The 27946-nt window shown below is 41.7% G+C and overlaps 1 protein-coding gene across 1 annotated transcript in view; it reads left to right on the top strand.

The window, feature by feature from the left end:
- The window catches only part of Ankfn1 (ankyrin repeat and fibronectin type III domain containing 1), a 163038-nt gene extending 149654 nt beyond the window's left edge, over positions 1–13384 (top strand). The window contains exon 18 of the mRNA XM_013117616.3: positions 5914–13384. Coding sequence (XP_012973070.3) covers positions 5914–6710 — 797 coding nt within the window. The 3' untranslated portion in view covers positions 6711–13384. The remainder of the gene's footprint in view (positions 1–5913) is intronic.
- Positions 13385–27946: the final 14562 nt, after the last annotated feature.

Here is a 27946-nt window from a genome sequence, read left to right as displayed (position 1 = left end):
ACCAGAAGCCAGAAGCAACAAGAACCCATTCTTTTCCCCTTTAAGGTTCACCAGAGGGAAAGTGTTCCTGCTACCACCCTGAGTTTGAACTTGGTCTTCCAGAACTATGAGAGACACATCTTTACTCTCTAAAGTCATCCAGTGCTGCAATTACCATAGCAGCAACAGGAAAACCAATGTAAGGCTGCATGGCAGCAATGTCAAAATTCGCTTTGCCAGGAACTTAACTAATATAATTCTGGGTCGGTCACTTAGATGATCCCTGATATCAAGACGCCTTCAAAGAAAACCCATGGAAATTCTTAAATGGATAGCAGTCTCTAGGGAAGCATGAATCTGTGTTTGAGTACCTTTTCTGCCAGTGATCAGCCATATAGGCTGTAAAATTTAATAAGCTTAAGCTTCAATATTTTCGTTGGCAAAAATGAGGAAAAAAACAGGAATTAAATAAAGCTTTTAAATGTCTTGGCATTATAGACGACTCACAGTAAGTACTAAGTAAATACCAGATAGTGTTATTACTATTGGGATATAAACAAAAACATCAAGGCAGCTTCACTAACCATAGAGGAGGGGAGGGAAATTCAGCTAACATCAATTACTAACTCTCAGCATGGATCTTATTTCAAACCCAGTTTCAGATCGTCAGTTAACTTTTCTTCCTAATTCCTAAGGCACCTATCCTAGTCATCATCAGAAAGAAGCAACAATTATGGGCTCCTGTTACTTCTGGTACCTGATTTTTCCCCATTAAAGATCAGAGAAAGTACTGTCTAAACTGATTTTTTAAAGCAACATGACTGGGGACACAACTCAGCAGTAGAGCACTTACCTAATATGTGCAAGGCCCTGCATTCAATACCCAGCACACAAGCACACACCACACACACACACACACACACACACACACACACACACACACACACACAATCTCTTCATATTTATCCATTTCTTTTCCTAATCATTTGTCTCTGAAAGCAGCATTTTCTTCCATCCCTAAAAGCACCAACACCAACAGTGATTCTCTCAACCCTGATCCTTCTCTTTACAGTCATGAGTCTATCCAATCAGATCTTCAACAATCCCCTCTCCAATGGTGCTTTCTTCCATACACCCACAAGTACTATCCTTCAACCTTCCTACTTCAACATGGTCCCATTTAGTCTCCTGGGTACTATGGCCATCTCTTCAAACTCAACTTGTCCCAAATCAAATTTGCTATCCTCTCTGCTGCCCATCCTAAGCTAGGGCTGCAATACAACTCTTCTGGTTTACCACTTCTGCTTTCCCAGACACTGTGGTTCAAGCTCTTCTGTCAGCTTTGAGGCATCATGAATGTTCTCCTCCTAATTGTCTGAGCCTCTTTTCCCTGGAACTCTCTTGGTCACTTGATCACCAAGATCTCATGCAGATTCACAAATAGATGTAGAGATGCTGGCACTGACCATCTAATCAAAAAAAATCTCCCTTCCAAGTCACCCTCTAGCTCAAATCCAACATCATTTTGTTCTTCGTATTCTCTGGAGTTCATATTTTCTGACTTATTTGTTGTATGAATCACACACTATCAGATGCTTAAAAGCAGTCCTTAACTGTCTGGCATAAATTCATGCTCAACAAACATCTTAGAATGAATGGCTTTCCTGCACTTCTCCTTCCTCCATGCAACCGCCGCTTCTCAGCACAGCCTGAGCAAGAAAAATTCAGCACGATCATCAGCCTCGACCTAGCTTCCCAGCAATCCTCTGTGCTCCCTTCCCTTGCCTTCACTGTTGTTTCATGCTTTACCTGATACATAACCATCCTACATCACACTCCTGCCTTGTCCATTCTTCAAAATGCTTCAGTAACTATCCATTGGCTGCAAAGCTTGGACTAAGAGTCATATCCAAGCATTCCATCTTCTCTCGTGCCACCTGCCTTTTAAATTAGATTCCCTTACAAAGTTGTTATGGAATAATTAGACACACGGGACTAAAGAAAGTCCTTATATCTCCTCCCTCAACCCCCCCCATAATAACAATTTACACAACACTTGTGCATTATCAAAAGAAGAAAACTGATATAACCCACACAGCAAGTCTAGATTTCACCAATTACGCAAATGCTCACTATGGATGTCTACTCACACATGTCACATGTGCAGTTTGACACAGTTTTGTCACATATTTGGCACTGGGTAACTACCACCATGATCATGACACTCAACTGTAACCTTACCACAAAATTCCCTCTGTTGCCCTTTCATATAGCCCTACCCCCTCCCATCCTTCCCTTTGGCAAACCACAGCCTGTTCTTCATCTCTTTGTTCTAGCACAATTATTATGTATATGGAATTCTTTATTGATGAAAAGTATTCCATACTATGGGTGTGCCATCATTTAGCCATTCATTCATTGAAGGACATACTGACAGTTTACAGTTTTTATTACCAATAAAGCCACCATGAATATTTGTAATCAAAAAGGCCTTAATTTAAAAAAATTTAAACCTTAAAAATACACAATTGTTGACCACTCCATTGTAGCCTCCAACCTCCTAAATTCCATTCCTGCTCCCAATACTCTAATCAAATGAACTTACTTATACTATTTTTGCTTTTATCATTTATAATCCTGTTGTCATTATGGTAAATTTATTTTAAAATCCTTCCTTGAGTCACTTTTAGAAAGTGGATAAAGAAATAAATAAATACAGAAAAGAATAGGCAATGAGAGGAGGAAAGTAAATAAAAGATGTGGTCTGTTAACTTTGTTGCAATAAGATGTTATCTCTCTTTCCTTTAAACTCACATCTTATTTACTACACTCCTCTAACGAAACCCGTTTCTGCCACAATCCTAAGAATGCATCCTTGCCTCATATTTCCACTAAAATAGTAAACTCCCTGGAAGCAGATGTTCTGACTTCTTAGAAATTGGAGATCCACTGTGTACCAAATACAAATGTTCCACAACCTTCAGTAGAGTTATGTTCCAATTGGTCCATCATAATGCTGACAATAAAATAATTTATTTTAATACACCTAGCTTACTAGGAGATGTACAAATTACCTATAGTCATGGTGGGAATCAAAGGCAACACATACACACACACACACACACACACACACACACACACACACACACAATACCATGGGTATGAAATAAACAAATAAGGGGAAGGGGGAGGGAAAACATTCTAGCTGAAGAGTCTCTAATACAAAAAAAACCCTGATACTGACTTCCTAACAAAATTAACTTTATCCTCGTACTTTACAATATTCCTGTAATAACCATGTTAACTTTCCACCATGAAAAGACAAACTATAACATGGCAACCTTGCAGCTTTATTTTGTTGATACCTGTTGTATTTTGTAATCAGTAAGCCACTCCTGAATATGGAGTGCCTTGCAGAACTCTATTAACTATTTTCCTTTTCTTAGAGATTCTGTGACTGTAAGTCTTCCTTTCACAGCATCCTCAACCACAAAATGATGTCTAATTTTTCACTACTATAAATCACACTGCAGTAAACAACTTGTAAAATGCCTTCATGTGCATTTGGTGACAATTCCTCAAACAGATATCCAAAAAAGGACTTGTGAGGACAAATGATATACACATTTTTAACATACTCTGCCAAATTTAATCCCAAAGAGCTGAACCAATTTAGACTCCTCATAATAACATGAGAATTCTTGATTTCCCACACATCAATAACACACAATATTGTTGCTCTGTTTTGTAAGTCTTAAGGGAAAAAAGTATTTGTTCAACTATACTTTTCTAATTACTATCTGAATTGAAAATAACATAATAATGTGTTAATTGGTCATTTGTATCAGTTATTCTTCTCAAGTGTTAGTCCTTATCTTCTGCTCATTTTCATTCTCTTCTGGTTTACAGTTCTTTATATACACTGGATTTTAACCTTTTATTATAATGCTATTACTCTTTTTTTACAATCTACTAGTTACTTTGTTTATGGTGTCATTTGTTTTACAAAGAATTTATATCAAATTTATCAACCACCTCTTTAGAGTTCTAGGGTGTGTCTTATTTCAAAATACCTCCCCATGCAAAATTACAAATACATCATTTTCTAATATTTTCAGATTTTATAATTATATATTTAACCATATGGAATTTATTTCTATATATGGAATGTGGTAGGACTCTACTAAAGGAACAGTCAATTGTTACAGCACTATATATAGAATGATCTCTTTCACTCTCTAATTTGAAATGTTATCTTTATCGTGTTATCATAAAATCATAGCTGCTTTCAGACATTTTTTATTTTCTACAGATTTATCCATTTCTATGCTGATACTATAAAGTTTAAATGACCAAAGCTCTCTAGTCAGTTTTATTGGTAAACCATCCTACCCTATTGTATCTTTTTTCTGAAGTTAATTATTCTCATAAATCCTTCCTAGACAAATTTTCAAAACAATTTATTGAACTCTATTTTAAAATACTATGACAACTTTTTATTAGAATTCCTTTAAATTTCCAGTGGTTTTTAAGAAATAGATTATCCAATATATAGTTCTATAACAATTGGATATCCTTTTAGTAAAATAAATAGGAGTCCTATTTATTCCACATATAGAAACAAATTCCATATGGATAGATATAATAAACAAATCCCAGAATATTAGAAAACAATGTATTTGAAATTTCATGTGGGAAAGCCTTTTTAAGCAAGGCATATGCCTAGAACTCTAAAGAAATGGTTGATAAATTTGACATACATGCTTTGTACAATGTTTTCAAAATTAACATGTATATTATTCACCAAGTAGCTGTGATGAGCTTAGTGGTAATGGGAAATCCAAAGGATTCTAGACAGTACTATCCATCAAAAATGTATGACATCATTGAGGGAAAAGATATAGACACCCATTGCATGAAATGACAAATACCAAATTTTAGCTCACTCAAGACAATTACATTTACTTTGAGACTGATTTCTGCCTCACTCTTTTTTTTTTTTTGTTTCTTCTTTTGGCCTGTCATCATCATCATCATCATCATCATCATCATCATCACCATCGTTTAATAAATGTCCATGAACTGAATGGTTGTATTTATAATCAGTGGGTGTTAGTCTCCCCAAGTTAATTCCAATATCATCGCTTATAGATAAGGAAACTGAAACTTAAGGAAGTAAATTTTCCAAAATCACAGAAAGAGGTACAGGCAGCTAGGATTTGAAACCAGATTTCTCATCTCCTGTCACCAGTATCTCTTCCCTTCCCCCCTTTAAATTTCTGCTATTTTGTCAAATGTAATATTTTTCTCTGAAATAAGAATAGAAAATAAATAGCATTCAGCTTTGTTTATTGTCCTTCCTCTCTACAGGCAGATTCCAGAAAAAAAAATCATAAAATGCATCTGTGTTGAATGAGGGAATGCCCCCTACCACTCCCCCACCCTCCAGACTCAACCTACCAGCTCTTTCCTTTACCTCAGTGGTTCTCAACCTTCCTAATGCTGTGACCCTTTAATACAGTTCCTCCTTTGTAGTGACCCCCCCACCATAAAATTATTTTCGTAGCTACTTCATAACTGTAATTTTGATACTGTTATGAATTATAACATAAATGCTTTGTGCTTTCTGATGGTCTTAGATGACCCCTGTGAAAGGGTGGGGAACCTTTCCTTAAACTAATTCCAGAGCCTACTATATAATCTACAGGATCCTGTGATCAGCGGAAATGTATGGCTCTCGGTCCAAGTCTTTAGAATTTCAAAATATGACAAAAGAACAAAGTTGGATGCCCTTCTAAGCAAGGGTTGAACCCTCTTCAGGCCACAAATCAGACCCTTGCTAAGAGTCTGTCTTCTTTCTAACATCTGTCCCTGGCTTTGCAGACCCTTGCTAAGAGTCTGTCTTCTTTCTAACATCTGTCCCTGGCTTTGCAGAATCACAGCCCTGCTCCGATGAAGAAGGCTGCTCAGAAGTCTTCCTCCCCACTGACAGTGACTATGACTCCAGTGATGCCCTGAGCCCACGAGACCTGGACCTGGTTTACCTGTCATCACATGACATCGCCCAGCAGGCCCTCAGCGGCTTGAGTGGCAGTGCCCCAGATGTCCTACAGGTGCATGACATGAAGGCCTCCATGGGGCCTGGCCAGGACCCTCAAGGCCCAGTGCAGGGCCCAGACACCGACCACTCATGTGCAGAGTTTCTCCATAGCCTGACCCTCACAGGCTTGACAGCCAAGAACCACTCCAAGATGGTGCCAGGCACGCGGCCACCTCTAGGCTTCCTGGGAAAGCGGAAGCCAGGCAAGCATCAGCACTATGGTGGCTTTAGCCGCCACCACCGCTGGCTGCGCATGCACAGCGAGACTCAGTCACTGTCGCTCTCGGAAGGCGTTTATACACAGCACCAGTCTAGGGCCTGTGGCCTGGCTCAAAATCCTGGGGAAGCAGAGGGGCCTGGACCTGTGGTGGATGGGCCCCGGGGCATGCCTCTGGCCCACGCGGCCAGCCTCCCAGAGGAACGCAGGAGCTGCCTCCAGGACCCAAGGCGTTCTATGCACAGAGTCTATGTGGAGTCCTACCCCAACACACTGGTGGGCCAGGACACAAAACTGTGGACCGGTTTGAGCCCTACCCCAGCAGGCCGAAGCAGCCTGCCAAGCTCCACTAGTTCAGAGATGAGTCCAGACCCCACATCCCCGGTTTCAGAAATACTGAGTAGTATGCTTTAGGTTGGCTCTTGTTGTCTATCTATTGTGCTCCCGACCCTCCACCCCATCCCCCCCCACCTTATCCCCGGTTATATTCCTTGCATTTCCATCACCATATCCTGCCCCATTGTGTCCCCCATCTAATTCAAAATTCTTGAAAGCTAGAAATTCAAAGGTTACATGTACAAGGCTCTCTTTTATTCCCAAGTGGGGCACAGGATAGGGGAGTGGGGGAGGCTAAAGTTGTCACTACCATTTCCTCCTCACCCTAGAAAACATATGGTATCTGAGAGCCAGGATGCAAATATATAACTCTTTTGGTGGCACCCGTGGCTGCGATAGGCCAGCTCAGGGAGGACACTTAATTCTGTAACTGTCTCCTTAATCTCAACCCTGGGCTTGGAGTTCTTTTGCGTGTTTGTGGTTAAGGAAGAAGTACAGTCAGTGAGAATAAGAATGGCTTAGCTTTTCCTGCAAATTCAAACTTTCAAAAAAGTTTGGTGTAAAGAAACCCATGTTATGTCTAGAGAGCAAGGGGTCAAGTAGACTTGTGCTGGGTTTTCTCTCAACTAACAGGACTTCTAAAGTACAGGGTTCTCAGGACTCCCCAAGCCCCATTTATCCATCAACATTCACATGGTTAAGTGGGCCTTGGATAGACCTTTTCTTCACTTGGTGTTATGTGGAGAACACCAGAAACCAAAGTAGAGGACACTTCTTTTCTAGCCCTGTTTTGCAAGATAAAATAGGGCAGGGAGCAGCCCTTCTGGCACGCTCAGATCCCATCCAGTCGTGACAATGAACAGTAAATTATTCCAGAGATGACTGAGTTAAGTGAAAGCCTGAATTATAGCAATGGAAGGGGAAAGAGAGAAGAACTAAAATCCTTCTCCTTTACAATAAATCAAATGGGTCCATGCTGACTGAATATACCATTTAGAATGCCAGTGGGTCTGCCCCATATTTTTCTGAGGAAGAATGTGTCCCAAATATGGTCAGGTAGTGGTAGGTTCCTCTAAGTACCACAGGCTCATCCGTCACCACCACATAACTGGTCAAGACTGTTTAGGGCTAGGGTGACTACCCTCCACTTTCACCCTGCTCTTTACAACATGGGTTCCCCTCACGCCCCTCTCCCAAGGTCATCTGGCACCAGGCTACATGGGAAATCTTTCCTTAGTAGCCTCTGCTGGTAGTTTATGCCAAGCATGTGCACAATAACACCGGAAACGCTGCTTTAGTCACACTGTCTCCTACCTGAAATTCTCATAGGTGAGAAGCTCAAAAAGAAACCACACTGCATATTCAAGAAAGGCGCAGTTCTCCTAGGGCCAAGACCCGTTCAGTTCACCAGTATTTTAAATGGTCCTTTTTCTACATAACAGGCCTCTCAGTTAACTAGTGTTCTTTGTTATCCTGTTCCTGTCCTCAGCCCTTACTCCTCCAGAAAGTTCATACAAACCACATGTTTACCATGTTGTTCTGATTCTCTCTGTTTAAAAAAAAAGATTTAAATATAACTACCCCATTCAAAAGGCATAGCTTGGGCCAGTGACCTGTGGTCATTAGAAAACTATAACCATGATCTCAGTCTTTTTTTTTTAAATAGATTTTATGCTCAGTGAACCCACAAAGAATCTTGATTAAAATGTCTGCTGGGCATAGTGACACCCACCTTTAAACCCAGCACTTGGAAGGCAGAAGCAGGTGGATCTCTGTGAGTTCGAGGCCAGTCTGGTCTACAGAGCAAGTTCCAGGACAGTCAGGGCTGTTACACAGAGAAACTGTCTCAGAAAATAAAATAAATAAAATAGATAAATACATAATAAAATGTCTAGAGTTTCTCTGCCATATCCCAGTGACTTATGTATATGGATGGAATGAGGCTTTGTATCTTAAGACCTCGGCCTTACAAGTAGGCCAGCTAAGACTCAAGAGGTTAAATAATTTACTGAAGGTTGCAAGAACTGACTTCATGTCAGAATTAAAACTTAGAAACGCCTCCTTTTCAAATTGCTGCAAACTTTGTCAACTAGTGCTTGTCTAGTATGCTTTCTTTATTCCATAAAATCCATCTACTTCTTATTCCAGATTTGAATATGTGTTCAACCCTTACCTAACAAGTGTCCAACATCACAAAGCTCTTTATTGCTAGGGAACACAAATCTTATCAACAGACATATAAGATAAGTCAACTAATTAAAAAGCAAGTTTAGGGGAAATGTCCATTCAAATTGTAGCCCCTCGTTAATAATAGGAATAACAGAGTTGTCTGCACTTGGTTTTCACTTACTTCTCATCAGAAGAGAAATTGTTCAGCCTGAAGGCACTTGTAAGATGAGCTGTTAGAAGTGTCAAGGACAGAGAAGTCAAGCGATGCTGATCCTGGCATACGGGGTCTGAAATAGAGGGAGGATCTTCAACTAGGAGTAAGAACAGAGACTTACCCGCTCTGCTAGTCTTTCATTTAGCAAGTTCTGGCTTACTAAACCCAAATGCATTAAAGTAAGACCTACTCATTTATATTGACATTACTTGGTTCTATTTTCCATGAGAAAGAGAGGCGTGTCCATAGGATGGATAACGTGCAATAGATCTCAATAGACATGCTTAATTCAACTGAAAACGTATTTCGCCAGCAACATTCCCACATAAAACGTTTATGCTATAGCCCCAATAACCACCTACTTGTTCAAATAATCAGGTTCATCCTACCCCACTTTGAAAAACTTATGGACCCAGTTGAAATTAATATGTTGTGGGAAAAATGACTGTTCTCTAATTCAGTTTTATATCCATTAAATTTGATGACATACACATCAGGAACATAGACTATCTATGATATCTTGTTTTATTTTATTGCCTTTCTTTTATTTTGTATATAATGAATGTACTTCTGTTCTTTTCAAATACAGTCTAAGAGACTTTTGAGGAAACTTCCCTATCCCAAGTCTCTTTCCCAGTTTTTCCTATCCTTTGTGAAGATTCCTAAAAGTCAAAAATGTGGCCCTCCCATGAATTTTTATGTTCTAAGAAGGACAGAGAGAACCAAAAAATCAATAGCAAAAACATATTCCTAGACCACAGAGAGCTCACAATCTAATAATGTAGCCACACACTAACCATACATCATCTCATGAATATATTGAAGAGGCAGCAGCCTGTTGTAGATAGACAGGCATCACATGCCTGGCTAGAGATCTCTAGCTGCACTCCCGCTGTCTATTCATGAGAGAGTACATCTTAGAAAATGAAGCTCATTTTGTGAAAATGTAAATGCAACCACTTACAAAGCAAGGCTGTCACATCCTCTAACTGGTGAGGGTACCCGGGGCACAGTAATTAAAACCATTAACTCCAGGGAAGGGGTATTTTGAGAAGTGGGTACTTAAAGATGAGCTCCGTTGGGTTCTAAGAACATTCACTAATGCTCAAAGCAATAATTATACTGAAGAAAATCGTTCCATTTGGTTCAAAACCTGAAGCCAGTTACAAATAATATCCTGCCAGCCCCCCTTTCCTGAAGGATCCCAAAGCACTTTATGAACAGCAATGACTGAAGCCTTGTTGTATTCCCCTAAAGAGACCTTGTCTGGGAGCCACCTGGCTAACACCTACCCCATCCTTGCCAGGAGATCATGCCAGACAAGTGGGAAAAGAGACTGACCTCATTCATTGTTATTCTGACATACAAACGTGTACCCTGAAGAAGGTGAGCTCTCCCCTCTCCCAGAAGACAACTTTTGGACCATAAAGTGGAGCAGAAAACCCAACTCCTTGGCATCTTCCTGCTCTGCTCTCTACCCAAGATGTATTTGTGGTCCCAGAAAACTGTTACTTCAGGCTGTCAAGGGTCTGGCGCATTTCAGAACCGTGATCCTGACACTAGCACAGGGAAGTCACTAATTTCAGAAAATGTCTACAGGAGTGAGAGGACACTAGAATCTATAATTTCTTAGTTTACTAAGTAGGAGCTGCACCTAGCAGTGTGCATCTTTATGTATCTGCTTATTAAACTATAAAATACCAATTACAGGGGGTAGTTGTGGATTAATGAGAACATCTTAGCAAATGTATCATTTCATAAAGTCTAGTTTTCCAGATGATTCATTGAAGCTTCCTTGTATACCTTTTAAGAACCATGTAAGGAGAAAAACTAGTTGGAAAGCAATGGTGTCTCTTCATAAGTAGTTTGGTAGATATGAAAAAAAATATCTTTGCTGATCACTTCTTATAAGATGCCCAAACACATGGCTCATGACTGTTAAGCTAAACTTCCATGCAGCCTTACAAACAACAAGAGTAGTGTATAAAACGATGTTGTATAGCTTGGAAACTTATTCTAAGATCTTCATTCAGAGTTTTTCTGAGGTGTTGGACTTTGCCATTAGCAAAAAGTATTTTTAGAGAAAAATCCATTGACTGTTTATGAAGCACTGATTTTTGCCATATTTCAGGTCTCTGGTTTTTCCACAGAATCTGCACACAGTAGTTACATTTGTGTTTCAGCTGTATCTTCTGCTTTTATTGGTGGATGAATTTGTCCAATGGTTATTCATCAGGATAATTGGTTTACCCCGCAAATAAATGAATAAGCAGATTAAAAAAAAAGACAAAGTTCTATCTTGATAAAGGAAGTAGAAGTTTTGTTACTGTTGTTGTTGTTTTAAATATCACCCTGAGGTCTTTTTTTCCTAATTGTAAACAAAAGCCAATGTTTAACTTAGTGGCAAGAGTTATGAAGCTGCCAGTTAATGCTCTTTGCCCCTCTTCTTTCAATCCATATGAAAGTCTGATTAGATCCCTATAGTAACCATTACTGAACAACTAATTGACAAAGCCAAGTCTGGCAGCATAGTGTCATCTGAGTTTCCGTGTTGTTTCTTGCCTTGTGACAAATCAGATGTGTGGGGATAGTTCATGCACATCATCCAGAAGTATTCTTGATGTTTATAATGGAAAAAGGATTAAAGTGTGTGTGTGTGTGTGTGTGTGTGTGTGTGTGTGTGTTATAATGTATGTGGTGTTTCATAGAAACAGTAATTGACATTCTATTAGGCAGTGTTTGATTGCTTCCTGCCTGATGTAAGGATTAAAGTGTGTGTGTGTGTGTGTTTGTGTGTGTGTGTTTGTGTGTGTGTGTTTGTGTGTGTGTGTTTGTGTGTTATAATGTATGTGGTGTTTCATAGAAACAGTAGTTGACATTCTATTAGGCAGTGTTTGATTGCTTCCTGCCTGATGTATACATACTGATCAGCAGATTATTGGTTCAAAACTTATTGTATCCTGTTCCTCTGTATAAAACTGAGTATATGTTAAAATTTAGGCTTCAGTACATTCTCAGCACAACTTTGTGTGCTTTATACTTCTGTAAATATACAAATGAATCCTGTGTGGCATGCTCAATGTGACCTCTAATCTCAAAACAATAATATTTTGTAGTATGTACATTTGGAAACCATTTGAATCTTTCAAATGGATATTGTGAATGGCCAGCACACTCAGTCAAACACAGCTCTGGTGAAACACATGCCTCTTCAGGAAGAAGTCAGCAATTAACAAGAATTAAGATAATTTTTAATGGCAAGTATTTTTGATAAATTCCTACCTGCTTCACTGTATTTTCAAGGAAAAATGTCAACATAAGAAATCGTAGCTGTCTGAGGGAATGGATTTATTTCATATGTGTTAAATGTACTTGATGTCTTACCACAATATTGTTGAGATCTATGTCAAGCATAAAGAACTCAAAAGCATTTTCCATTCTTTACATGATCTTTTTTTTTCATGTTTTAAGGGCAGCTTGTGAACTCTTTGTCTTTAGTGTGAAGAAATGTCCATCAATAATAAACTAATAGAATTCTCAGTAGTTGGCTTACCTAATGCTTTGCCATGGCTTTCATTGAAGACCCCTCCCCTCCAGAAAAAAAGAAAAAGTCTTCAATCTGATGTGTTAAAATCTTCTCACTAAAAATTTAGAAGCTATTATTTTGGATATTATTTTGCCAAATGTCAGCAACAGCACCCAACTGGCTCTAGATTAATTGATAGCATCGGGACATTTCTATTACCTAATTTATTACTGCCAAGTATTGAAAATACAGCATCAAATTACTATGGTAAATACTCCCATTAGGATGCAGCTTGGCTGTGGGAACCTCTTTGCTTCCTCTTCTCTATGCATGTTTAAACATCCCCAGGGTATTCTGCATAACTGCTCTATCTCTGATGCTCTATCTGTCCCTTCTATCTCCATCCCTGCAAGCCTCCCCACCCCCAATGCCTTCTGGCTGAGATTTGACATTTCTGCCATATTTAAATGCCTATATCGATTATTTCAATCCTAAGAACCTGCACAAAAGTTCTCCTGAATCTCCAAGAAATGGAAACTTACTGCTTTGAATCATATTTTGTTTTAGGCTGCTTTACTGAAATCTTTTCAACACATATGTATATGTGTGTATATGCACATGCACACACACACACACATACATACACACACACACACACACACACACACACCTACCTTTTAGTGGCATGTTTGTGGTGGAGCTTTCCTAAAAGCCTCAAAAGGCTGGTTTTGTTATTCTGGCTAAATGTGCTGTTTTCCCTGTATAAATTGTCATCTAAGTAAACCACTAATTTGTTTTCTTAATTCTGCCTTTAAATAAAAGTTTGCCTTCTTTTTCAAACCATATAGATGACACTGCTCTTTAATATACCCTTTCTTCTGTGCCCAATCTTTTTTTTATTTTAAATAGCTTGTTTTACATGTCAATCCCAGTTCCCTCTCCCTCCCCTCCTCTGGCACTCTCCCCACTATCTCCCCCCCAGCCTCCCACCCTATCACCATTTCCTTACACATAGGGGATATCTAGAGTCTGTCATTTCACTCAGGGTAGGGTCCAGGCACTTCCCTAAGAGTCCAGGCTGAGAGAGCATCCCTCTTTGTGTTATGGACACACGATGTCTGTTTGTATGCCAGGGATAAACACTGATCCACTGCCCAGGGCCCCATAGGTTGCCCAGGCCTCTTCACTGACTCTCACATTCAGGGGGTCTGGATCAGTCCCATGCTGGCATCCCAGCTGTCGGTCTGGGGTCCAAGAGCTCTGTCCTGTTCAGATCAGCTGTCTCTGCTGATTTTGCCAGCCCGTTCTTTGCCAATTTGCTCATCGCTCCTCTCTCTCTGTCACTGGGTTCCATGGGTTCAGTTCAGTGTTTAACTGTGGGTGTTTGCCTCTTCTTCCATCAGTCACTGGATGAAGGCTCCAGGACGGTTATGGACATCAAGTTCATTATCAGGAATGGGCATTCGAGGTGGTCTCTCCACTATTGTTTAGCTTGTCAGTTGGTGTCATCCCTTTAGATCACTAGAGGTCACACTGGTGCCTGATCTGTCTTCTAACCTATGATTCCCTCTTCCTCCTATTCTACCCAGTCTTGAGGGGATACTATGGGGAGGGATAGGCTAGGAAAAAAGGGTAAGAGGATGCCTTCCAAATTTTACTGGCTAAGTAAGAAACGTGCTTCCATTAAATGTTTAGCCCTTTTGATAATATTGTGCTAATTTAGTAGTTAGCATTTGCACCCGCCAACAGGAAATAATTCACTCTTCTCTATAATTAAAAAAAATTCTTAAGAATTAGGCAAGTTAAAACTGAATGCTAGTTATCTATTTACGGGGACTATCAAGACAAAGAGAAAAAATTCTAAGTTATCTTGCCCATTGTGGTAATTTGAAAGAAAATGGCCTCCAAAGGGAGTGACACTATTGGGAGGTGTGGCTTTGCTGGAGTAAGTATGACTTTGTTGGAGTAAGTGTGTCACTATGGAGGCAGGCTTTGAGGTCTCATATATGCTCAAGACACCACCCAATGTCTCAGTTTACTTCCTGCTGCCTGAAAGATGTAGAACCCTCAGCTACCTCTCCAGCACTATGTCTATCTACATGCCAACATGCCATGATGATAATGGACTAAACCTCTGAAAATGTAAGCCACCCCCCATTAAATATTTTCCTTTATAAGAGTTGCTATGATTATGTTGTCTCCTCACAGCAACAGAAACCCTAACTAAGACTCCCACATTATGATGATGTCAAGGAAGTTAGAACTTTTCAACAATTTTGTTTTTTTTATTTAGAAAATGCATTCTGCATTCATCTTCAAGAAGTATATGGCATCCTTACCTTATAGTGGCCTGTCTTGTTACCCAATGCATTCAGTCATTTTGCCAGACAAGATACTGGTGTTAGAGGGATGGAGGTACCAAGTGGGTACCATGTTAGGTCAGAGACTCTTAGTCAAATGTGAGTGCCTCATCATTACCTCCCCAATCACACATCACAGCTCCTGCCACTAATACCTACTAAATGGTATTAGACACTGACAACCACAAGAAGTTAGAGAGAGAGAGAGAGAACACTTTAAAATCAAGTTAACTTATCTGCAGAGAATAAATTCAGGGCCTTTCCAAATGCAAAAAGGCTTGAGCTCACAAAAATGGCTCTGATGAAGTTCAGTTCATCTCCTCAGGGTGCCTTGAAATTACTTCTTTAGTATTGCTTTAAAAAGTCCCACAGTGCATCCCACACATATCCAGAACATTGTGATTGGTGTAGGCCCCCTGGGAAGTAGAACAGGACCCTGTGATTGGAGTGTGTAGGCTCTTGCTCCTCAGAAATTATTCAAGTGTCACCATGGTTTGAGATGGCACATCGCCTACACCAACTAACTCTCTGAGGTCGGAGAAGGCCTGAAAGCCTTTTTCAAGTCTTGAGAACTACAATCTCTGACACATTCATAAAATACCCTTCAAAATGTCATCACATTAGAGCTGGTCATACAGCTCTGGAAGATGACCAAGATGAAGTGTGTGTGTGTGTGTGTGTGTGTGTGTGTGTTGTACACTTCTAGAAACCAGAAGACAACCTTAGGTGTCACTTCTTCTGTCTTTTTTTTTAAGTCAAGGTCTCCCATTAGCCTGGAACTTTGCCAAGTAAGTTAGGCTAGCTGCCCCTGTTTCTACCTCTGACCTCACCATCACTGGGATTGCAAGTACTTGCCACCATGCCTGGCTTTTTTATGTGGCTTCTTGGCGTCCCCATTCAGGTCCTCATACTGGAAAGGCAAGTTATTTACTAACTGAGTCTCCTCATCAGCCCCATGACAAGAATTTTTATCCTCATTTCATAAATAAAAAGAGTAGGGCACAGAGAGTAAAACCCACACCCTCTAGCTTTACAGTGTACCAAACATGCATACACACATACACATACATCACATGTGCACGAGCACACATATGAGTACACATACACACACACACACTCATATGCACACCATGATCAGAGATGAAAGGAGCTGGACAACACAGCACATAGACTTCCTCTTTCCAACAACACCCAGAGAACCACAAATCAAGGCTTTCTGTCGCCGCCATAAGAGACACACTCCTCCTCTCTGGACTCACAGCTGAAAATGCTTAGGAAATATGGGAGCTCTTTCTCAGCTCTGAAAGTCCATGACTTAAAAATGTTCACGTTGAGTAACCATCAAGGTTGAGCAAAGGTTCTCAGACTCTTTCTATTTTGATTACACTTTTCGGGCCACTGTTCTGGGTAGGAAAGCACGTTTTAGAAGGTGAGGGAGTGGCACTGAGTCTACCATAGACAGAGAGAGGAAAAAAAAAAAAGAAGCCGTGGGAAACCCATGCTGGGCATCCTGAGAGCCTTCTCCACTTCCATAAAGTGTTCTTTGTTGTGGAAGGACTTAAGTCAGTGCTCTGCCTGTGGCCCTGGGCTCTCTCAGAAGACAATTCCACCTGTTTCAATTTCCCGGGCCCTGCCACTGTGCAGTCATAGTAGGTGTGGTCTAGAATATCTCTTGGACCTTCCCTGACATCTAACTTGGCACCAGTACTCCCCGCCAGCTGTTCTCTTAGATCTTGCCTGATCATTGCTATAAGATCCCTTCCCTGGAGTGTCCCAGCAAGGGTCAAAGCATTGCCCAACTCCAGGGGGCACTATTATTAAGTGTGGAATGTGTTCCCATTAGCCACTTCCCAGAAGCCAGTCATGAAGCAAGCAGGCCCCTTTGCCAGACAGCAAGGCTGGAGTAGGCATCTCCTTTGAGGTGGAAGGGAAGGCTAGAGGCAGTCATGGGACACGGCACATGCTCTCTGTAGGGCATTTGTCATCTCACAGTAGGACCACTTTGAGATGCAGTGTTGGACATACATCTGACTCTCCCAAGTTTGAACCAACTTGAGCACCCGCTTAGATCTTGCTTGGCCTCTTCCAACTTGGCTGAAGCCCAATGCCAGGCATTGTTCTCTCTCTGACCCCAACTGAGTGTGTGAAGTCAGAACGGCATCATTTTCTGACAAACATTTAGCCCATTTCCTCGGCTCCCGGGAGGCCTGATATTGAAATGTTTCCTTCCCCATGGTTATATTTTCCTTGGTTGAAAAAGTTTTGTTTTGGAAGTTGCTACCCTGTCGAGGTAGTGAGTCAGTATGGGAGGTCAGTAGAGAGGGGAAAATGCACATCACTGGCAGAGGCCAGAAGGATGGGGGTGAGAGGAGATGGGAGATGCTGGGTGGGAGAAAAAGGACCGCACCCTCTGCACCCTTCCACCCTTTCAGGAAGAACACAGTCCTTTCAAACCAGCTGAGGGCTTCTTCACCCAGGCCAGGAGCCAAGCCTAGCTGCCTCCTAAGAGCTTGTTCATGGAAAAGGATAGGATAGGTAGGTGGCAAAGGAGCCAATGACATATGGGGTATCTTCTGGGTTCCACTCAATCTTCCATTTTCCACTTTCTGGGACAGTGGGTAGCATTGCCCATGATTTATAAACTGAGGCCTGAGCAGGGAAATCTCGTACCCGACATCACACAACAAGTGAGAGAGAAAAAGTTCAATGCAGAAGACTAGCGCCTGCTCTTTTGTGGGGTCTCTCTACAGGATTCATTCCTTCCCAGAGAAGCAGACTCAGGAGGCTTGGCTTGTGAAAGACACGAAGAGCTACTAGAAGGGAAACCATGTGAGGACGGGCAGGGGAGGCATTGGCACTGGAAAAGAGCCTTATGGACTTCAGACACTCCTTCCCTCTGTTCTCACGCTCTCGCATTTTACCACTCCATCCACACGCTTCTTCACAAGGAGGAAAAATGCCAGAAAGATACAGACACAGAGAATCCCTGTTCACACATGCGACACACACACTATACACACACATACACAACACACACACAACGCACACTACACACACTATATACACAACACACAACACACACTACACACACTATACACACACAACACACACTATACACACAACACACATACACACTACACACACTATATACACAACACACTACACACACTATACACACACAACACACACAACACATACATACAACACACTACACACAGTATACACACAACACACATACACACAACACACATACACACAACACACACTACACACACTATACACACTACACACAACACACACTATACACACAACACATACTACACACACTATCCACACACAACACACACTATACACACACTATACACACACAACACACATACACACTACACACACTATACACACACAACACACACTATACACACAACACACACTATACACACAACACACACTACACACACAACACACACTACACACACTATACACACACAACACACACTATGCACACAACACACATACACACTATACACACAACACACAACACACAACACACACTATACATACAACACACATACATACAACACACACTACACACAGTATACACACAACACACATACACACTACACACACTATACACACACAACACACACAACACACACTATACACACAACACACACTACGCACACTATACACACAACACACACTACGCACACTATACACACAACACACAACACACATATGCCCACACACAACACACATACACACATACACACACTATACACACAGCACACATACACACAACACACACTACACACAGTATACACACAACACACACTACACACACAACACACACTATACACACAACACGCAAACGCACAACACACACTATACACACAACACACATACATACACATATGCACACACACACATACATACACATATGCACACACACACACATCTGGAGGTAAATCTCAGGATTCAAGGGTTGGCCTCTTGCCAGCTTGGAGCCCCAAGTAGCCCACTGAGGAGCCCTGGTCTGCAACACTTTGGGAGGTCAAATCCATGAAAGAGCCCTGCTAGTTTTTAAAAAGAGAAAGGGAGAAAGAAAGAACACCAGCACCTCTCATGATGGGAGGTCAGAAGGAATGAAACCAGGAGAGGGGCTGGGGGTAGGGTAAGAGTATGGGGGTGGGGGAGCCTGTTGCTGGCAGCTGAATTCCTACCCTGGCCCAGCTCCAAAAGATTAAAATAGAGCTCTTAGAGTGTCCCCTCCACAGACCAGCCTGCCAGGGGCCAGACAATACATGGGTTTGTGCTGCAGCGCAGGCCTCTCGAGATGTGATGTTTTTACCCTGGACAGCTAAAGGCACAGAGACAGGACTAAGCAATTCCTTTGGCCCACAGTCCCAGTACAGGCCGCAGCTCAGGGAGAGCTGCCGGCTGCGAGGGCGCATACAGATCGGCTCTTTTCTCTCCTCACCCCAGGGCAGACTCCTGGGCTCACACTTCTTCATTTTATCCACACACACACCCCAAACGCCCAATTGGCAAGGCTGTGCGGGACCACAGGTCTTAGCAGATTCATTATACTTTAATTGGAGGGGGTGGGTTCAGCTGTTAAACAGACAGCCCTAGTGAAGAAGTACAGACAAGGCTTCCAGGGTGTCCCCAAGAGCATCGAAAAGCTCCAAGGAGTACAAACCTTCATTTTCTCTACCCAAGGCACACAACTTCTCCCAGAAGGAAGCCCCACTGGCCCCTTGAGGTTATAGCTGCTTCCTTGGAATTCTTGAGGATTTCAGGCAGCTGGAGCTGGACTCCTGCAACTCAAACCACTTACTAAGGCAGAAGGACAAGAATATGCCAACTAAGAGCAGAACCTCTAGAATTGGTCCTTCATAGGTTCTAATCTTGAAAAGGCTGCCACTTAGCATGGCCTTTTAATAAAGTCACTTTAACTTTCAGGGAATCCGGGCCCCTTATGTTTGAAACAGGAACCTACTCATGGTCTTTATGGTCAGATGAGAAAATGCAAAAAGAGATAGACCACTGTCTGCCATGTAACTAGCATATTTTAGCTAATCAAGCAAAATTCCCTCTACTAGATCCTGTATAGTGTGTGTGTGTGCTTGCCATGCACATGCATGCCTGTGAGTGTATGTGCCCATGTATGTATAGCCCAAAGCATAAAGATCATTAGAAGCCACAGTTTTCAGTGGCGTACCCTGCTTTCTTATAACATTTTACTGAACATATATATTTTAAAATTGCAAGATTATAAATGAGTGCATAGTATGATGGGTGGAAAGTAATAAAAGTTCTATATGCCATCCTTTCCCCCACCTGCTTTCTGTTCATTGGAGAAAGTAGTTATTTAATGTTAACGTAAAACCCTTTCTCCCAGCTCATAGAACATTCATTTTCCACAGAATGAAAGTTAGGAATTGAGAATAACTTCAAGGAGCTGAGAGATAGAAAGCAATTTTCATGACTTAACATAGTTTGATAGTTTTAACTACTCAGATATGAAGATCAGGACCTATGACCCAAACCACTCACTGCTCAGTCTTAAAGACATTGATTGGCCAGGCAGCAAACTAATGAATTATATGTGGCCTGTGGGGATGACTCAGTGATTAAGAGCAATTATTGTTCTTGTAGCTGATCCACTTTTGGTTCTCAGCGCTTACGTGGTGGTTCACAATGATAATTCTTGTTCCAGGGGATCTGATGCCCTCTTCTGACTGCCATAGGCACCAGGCACACATGTGCATACATGTAGGCAAAACACTCATACACATACAATAAATAAATCTAAAGAAGGAGGTGGGGGATTGTCATTCCAAAGCTCTTCAGCACAGGGCTGCAACAAACAGCCACAGTCCATCAAAAAGACCATAGAAAACCATGACCAAACCGAACAGTGCCCCCAAGCAAGGTGCTCCTAACTGGTAAGGTGGCATCTGGATGCTCCAGTGGGGAAAATGCTGAAGTCTGTGACAGTAGTCTTGAACATTTGCCTCCTTCCATTAGACCTGGTCTGCCCCTCTGAGGTGCTACTAGGGTCTGCTTTCCTAGGTGTTTTGAAGACCTTTCCAACACAGTAAATACCTTAGTGACCTCTTTCTGACTTAGTTTTTGTTTTGTTTGTTTTAAGAACATGACCTTCGTCTGAAGTGTTTTGCTTTTATTCAATACATTTAGACCACTCGTGAGGCACAGTAAATGTGATCTCTTTTCTTAAAATCCTCATCACCTATAAGGTCAGTACCACAACTGCATTTGTACCCTTACAAAGTAATTAACTTAATAAGATCATCACCAACAGGGGAAGAAATGATGATATATGGGTCTTCAAACTTTAAATCTTATGCATTCTCTATTATAACACACCCCCTGCTAAAATCCATTTATTTGTTTTAGAATGATATTTGAATATGGTTAGTCCTTACATTTATTTCAATTGTACTAAAATGCATAGACATGAGGTGGCCCTGGGGAGATGGCTCAGGGTTAAGGGCACTAAATGTTCTTCCAGAAGACCCAGGTTTGATTATAATGTGTTGGCTCATAAACGTCTATAACTCTAGTTCCAGGGGATCTCACACCTTCTTCTGGCCTCATTGGACACCAGGTATTCACATGATGCACTTGTACAATGCAGGCAAAATCTCATATACATAGTAGCAAAATAAATACATCTTTTCTTTTAAAAAACAAAAAATATAAGAAATGCATTTATGTACTCAACAAAACACACAGCCAATCTCAACACTGGACCACTCCAAAGCCAGCCCAAAAAGCAACATTTTCCTCGGTTTTTCTTCAACCAAATCAGCACTTTGGGAAAGTAGCCATGATAGGAACAAAACAAAACAATGACTTGGAGGGTTGATATAAAGGAGAGAAGACATTATTTACTGCAGCAGAAACTTGTGTAAAATAATACAAAAACAAGCACCCAAGTGCACCAGATTCTTGCCTTGGGAAACCTATTATATAAAGATAACATCCCAAGTAGATAGGAGTGATCACACTGCATTCATTACAATTGCTGGTTGTGACAAAACTAACTGCAAACCACCTGAGGATCAGGCAACCATGTTTCTTCCGTGGTTCTATAATAAGTGATGAATGAACATCATTTCATTTTATTTTTGCCAACCAATAGATTCAGAGGGTGAAAGTGCTTGTTGTACAAGCCTGACACCCTGAACTCGATCCCCAGAACCCACAGAAGTTGGAAAGAACCAAAAGGTGTCCTCTGGCCATAACAGGTATGTATGTATGTATGTATGTATGTATGTATGTATGTATATATAGAGAGATCATCTATATCATATGCATACTCACAACAATAACAAATAACATCTTTTTGAAAAGCCATCTGTTTCTCTTGACCTGGAATGATACCTTGATGTATTGGGAAGACAGAAGAAGGAAGATGAGAAGATAAAATGTATTTTATGGATCCAGTCAACTATGGTCAGTTGTTTTAAATCCCACTGCAGCACATATGTGTTGTATGTCTACACCCAGAAGTAAATTCAGAAAGAAATATGGGCTGATACCTTCATAGTTTAGACTAAGGAGGAACAGCTGGAATTATTAGCATTTTGTACACAATGCTGAATTATTTTGAGTTAAAGGAAATAATATTTCTGTAATTTAAAAATAGCCATAAAGTAACTCCAAATAAAAATAAACTAAGCCCAGAATTTGGCCATGTCTGATTTGAGCAAGGACATCTCAGAGCCTTCCCTTCATATCTTTAAGGGGTCCATCCCAAAGGACCCCTCTTCATTGGCCTCAGACATCAACATTTGTGCAGGCTTGTCCCCTTGTCACTGTCTATGTGGGTTTTCAGAGTGGTTACCTCTACTGGATGCAAAGACTGAGGTTGTGACCCACCTTCCCAAATCCCAGTCTTCCTGACACACACACACATACACACACACACACACACACACACACACACACACACACACAAAGAATCTGGTTCCTGCTAAAAAAAAGGCCAAGAATAAATTCTTTCCAACCCAGCTGTTCTGCCAGCCCATCATCTTCCCCACTCTTCTCTCCCAAACATCCAGATGCTGGGCTCTGGAAACAGGTGGCTGTGGGAGGCAATGGAATCTCTGTTTCTAAAGGTCTTAATAGAAAGGGAGATGGGAGGATATGAAGAAAGTGGGAGGGGAGTCAAAGGAAAGAGAGGAGAGAGAGAAACAAAAAGAAGGGGAATGAGGGGGGTCAAATTAGTAGCTTGATGATGTACCTGAATGCCTTGGAAAAACAAGATCAAGCAGCACCCACATAGAGTAGATAGGAAGAGAGAATCAAAATCAGGGCTGAAGTAAATGAAACAGAAACAAGCAAACAAAAACCACTACAAAGAATCAAAAAAGAAAAATTTGATTCTTTGAAAAGATTAACAAGATTGGCAAATCTTTACCCAAACTAGTCAAAAGAGAGAGAAGATCAAAAAATTAATAAAACTAGAGACAAAAAGGGAGACAGTACCACAGACACCAAGGAAATTCAGAGATCCATAATGACATAGTCTAAGCATTTATATTCTATCAAACTCAAAAATCTAAAAGAAATGTATGACTTCTAGATGCATATGACCTATCAAAATTAAACCAGACGAAGTGAGTAAACAGACTCATAATAAAAAAAGAAAAGGACTAAATAATCCAACAGAATGGACACTCTGGGAGAAGTATTTGGAGGGAGTGCGGGATCAATTTGGGGCATTTTGGGTTCAGCAGTGATATAAAAAGTTGCTTTTTAAAGTCGCAATGTAGAAGGAAGTTCATTCAAAAGACCTTTAGTATGTCCACAATTTCAACAATAAAGACTAATAGAACACCTACTAAACACCAGGCACAGTGCTGAGCATGCGTTAATAAGCTCTAGCAATTATACGAATTCTGTCTTCTCCATTGTTCCAGCCAAGAAGTTTTAGCTTTGTTGTCAGACTATAAACAGAAACCAAAGATGTGTGTGTGTGTGTGTGTGTATTTGTGTGTTACACAGAATAATCCAGGGAATTAATATTTACCCAGATGTGTTATGATACCTGGGGTAAAATTTCAGAGACTCCTTTGATGGTTTAAATGGATTTCTATATTTAGGCTATGGTGGTGGTCACTGAGAAGTCAGTCCATTAATTCTTTGCTACTTTTCCCTTCAAAAGATGGAGTGAGGGATTGAGGATATAACTCTATCATAGAACATTTGCCTTGGATGAGTGAGGTACTGGGTTTAGTTGTCAGCACTGAAAAGAAAACAAGATAAAGATAGTCTAATTCTCCTCCCATTGAAAGTTGACTGAGCATTGACTACAACTTGGCAAATACGACTCAGCCATAAAGAGATTATGGATTCCATATTGTTCACTTGCTTGAATCCCTTGCTGTAAGGGGGATGATGGTTGTCATGTCAAGAAACTCAAGGAGCTATGAAGATGGCTGAGAGGGTGCTTGCTGTAAAGCATGAAGACCTGGGTTCAAATCCCCTGCACTCACATAGTAGCTGAACCCTGCCCAGTGCATTTATAACTCCAGGACTTGGGGAATAGAGGGGCAGAAACAAGCAGATTCCCAAGCTTGCTAGCCTCTTAGTCTGGCCAATTGTTGATCCCAAGTTTAGTGAGAGACCCTGTCTCCAAAATATTAATAACAATGATGATGATTATGATGATGATGTAGGAAGTGATAAGGCAAGATGTCATCCTCTGACTTCCATACTCATACACACACACACACACACACACACACACACACACACACACACACACGGAGGAACACAAGCAGTTCTATAGAGAAGATCATTTGGTGAGAAACTGAGGCCTCTGTCAAGAGCCAGCAATAAAGCAATCCCAAAATCAGATCTCCCAAAGCTCTTTCAAGTCTCAGTTACCTGTAGCCCTTAGCAACATATTAATGGTACTTCCATGAGCTATTATAGACAAAAACTACCCAGATAAGCTGCCCGGGGTCTTAATAAACACATACTCTCTTCATACTGCTAGGTCTGAAGTCATTCCTTATGCAACAGTGGAGAAGCCAAATAGTAACCATAAGATGGATCTGGTAGATGGCCAATTAAATGGGGGAATGCACATGTGTAATAGTGAAATGGAAGAGTTGCAAGGTTTAAGCACTGACTTCCCTGTGTTCAACCAAAAATAGGTTCACTGCCTTCCAGGGATCCTAATAAGTACCATCTATTGGCCTAAATGAACTTAGAACTCATATTCTTTGTTGTCAACTCATTCTCTGTGTTCCAAGAAGCCACCTCTGATTTCTGCGCCTTCTCTCCTCTGATTAGCTAAGTATTGTTACTCTCATGTTTAGGCAAAGGCTGGGATGACTTTCCTGTGGGTCTTCTTTGGATCCAGTTTGGCTTTCCCCCACCAGAGAGAAGCCACTACTTTGTTTTTGCAACTCCGTCCCTTCCATAATTTAGAAAGCCAGCAAATGGAAATTGGATTTAAGACATTGCACCAAGAACCCAGAAATCTCTTCAAAGCCTAACTTGTGGCAGTCAAAACTCCCCCTGCTGCTATTAATAATTTGGACCACATTGACTAGATTACTTAACATTTGCAAATACAATTCCATAGCAGCTAAACGTCAAATACATGAAATAGCTCGTCATCCACCAAGAGTCTGAGCCCACCCTCCACCCACCCTTTAGCCACCAGAATGTCCAGTAGCCCAGGCTGAACTTCCCACCCACATACCCACCTCACTACCTTGTTTCTGCTAAGGGTAAAGACCTCAAAGTTCACCAGACATGCAGCTTCTGAGGTCAAGAGAGGAGGGAGTGGATGGAGATTCTGGGGTCCCATAGAACAAATCCATGGCAGGTGAAAGATGTCCAGGACCTAAAGGATGTAATTAAGCCCAATTCTCAGAGACCCAGAGTTTTTCCTCTCAAATTCCTGAGGAAAGCAAATTGCATAATGTGTGATTTATCCAGAAACACGCATCTCCGTGTTGAGGGCTAAGACGTGGGTGATGTGGTAGGGGTCCCAGGCAAGAGGTACAGGTGCCCAGAAATGAAACCAACACACTAAAACAACAAGCTCCCTAGCCTGTAAAGAATAGCTCTGTGTTCCACTGGATCCCTCAGTCAGTGTGTGTGCATATATATGTGGCTTCCTCTGTGTGTGGGGGGAGAGGGGCAGGGAATGGAAGGCCTTCCAGGGAAGGGGCAGGAATATGTCTACACGTTTTACATGGCAATCACAAAGAAAACCATCAGATGTGTGTCCTCATACCTACCTTTTGCCAGCTCCTGCAATAACTTTTGAGTCTCTGCCCCCCCTTATTTCATAAACATTTTATATACATCTTTAAGTTGGAATATTTCTGCTCATTTGGGGAGAGTGTGCCTTTGTGGAGCTGGGTCTGCCTAATTGGAGCCTGACACATTTCTTTGGGGGGTGGGGAACGGGAGGGATGGATGTTGAAATGGGGGTGGGGGAGGGGTGGCTGGAGACAAGAAAGAATTGGGGGTGGGGGAGGGCAATAGGAGGATGATCCCCCGTGCAATAGAAAATGTCCTCATTGTCCTGCTTTCGGTCTGTTCCACGCCTTTCCCGTGTAAAACCTGTTTAACCTGCTTTTTAAAGTTATAAGTAAAAGTTGTGTTGCCTTTCTGTCAGACCTCCACTCCTGCCGGACTGAACAATTCAATCTCTCTTTCCGTGGTCTACCTGTGGCATGTGGGGCCTGCTTGGCTTGAACAGACGGCTGTTTATGGATGATAGCCTCTGCTGCAGCCCCGGTGAGGTCACTATGTTATGTTAAATATTTCTACCTCCTGGAAGAGAAACCAGAACTGTCAGCTCCGGAGACCACCACTGCCCAGCACAGACAGCACAGCCCCCAAGGTCGCAGCTGCCCCTCTGAGAGGCTGCTTAGGCTCCCCATGAACTGGTTTACTCCTTCAGAGCCCCTGGTCTACAAACGCCAGTAGTCACATTCTCTAGACAGCTTTTCCCTGCAGGACCCCGAAAACTGTGTCTGCTTTCATTCTCCTCACAGCCCTGGCCATGCCGTTGCTTTGCTGTCCATTCTAGAGATGAATAAACTGAGGCTCAGAGAAACCAAAGGAAATAGAAGGCGCTGAATTGAGTCTGGGTTTTCCTGGTTCCAGAATTTTAGATGGTTCAATTGTGGCTTCTGGAAGAAAAAAAATAGCCGAGAGGATGAAAAAACTTCAGGAATGCTGTGCAGTCTATGATCTCACATAACAGTGTCTCCGTTTACCCAACATTAAACAAGGCTGATGAGGCTAAGTGCGTAGCTCAGCTGGTGGAGTACTTGTCTAACATACACAAAGACCTGGATTTGATCTCCACCAGTTCCATAAACCAGGTATTGTGGTGTGCACCCATAATCCCAGCCCTTGAAATGTGGCGGCAGGAGGACTAGGAGTCCAAGGCTATCTTCATCTACACAGCAAGTTCCTGGCCTGCCTGGAAACAAGAGACCTTATCTAAGAGGAGAGCCCGAGGAAGCCGACTTGTGGTTCATAATCCAGAAGATTCCAGGGTTGTCTTTCAGAAGGGTGGCAGGAATTATCCCTCAACTATAAGGTGAATGTGAGGTCCCCACAAGACTCACTGAGATGAGGAAATAGCATCAGGGGGTCAGATGCCCACCGGGACTGCTGTGGGTCCCCTGAGACTTCCGTCAGGTTTGTGTGGCTCCTGTGTTGACTAGAAGGAAGCACCATTCATGGTTGAGCTGTCTTTCCCAGTGTTTGCATCTGTCTGCCATTTCTCAGAAGAAGAACTCCAAACGTCCCACTGCTTGCCACTCCCACCCCACCCCCACCCCGCCCCCACCCCTGATAGGGTTTCTGAACAGAAATGCAAGCTGGGAGCTTTAAGTTCTCAGAGATCCTGGTTAAAAAAAAAAAATCCTGCACAGCCCCTGCTTCTCTGAACCAGTGGGCCAACCTAACCCCCAAAAGACATGTTTTTCCAATGTTCTTTCAGTGGCTATCCTGGGATGTGGAGGAGCTTGTG

This window comes from Mesocricetus auratus, unplaced genomic scaffold (genome assembly GCF_017639785.1).
Source record: "Mesocricetus auratus isolate SY011 unplaced genomic scaffold, BCM_Maur_2.0 Super-Scaffold_100007, whole genome shotgun sequence".
Classification (NCBI taxonomy): Eukaryota; Metazoa; Chordata; class Mammalia; order Rodentia; family Cricetidae; genus Mesocricetus; species Mesocricetus auratus.
The sequence above is the reverse complement of the archived record's forward strand: the minus strand, read 5'-3'. Positions and strand labels throughout refer to the sequence as shown.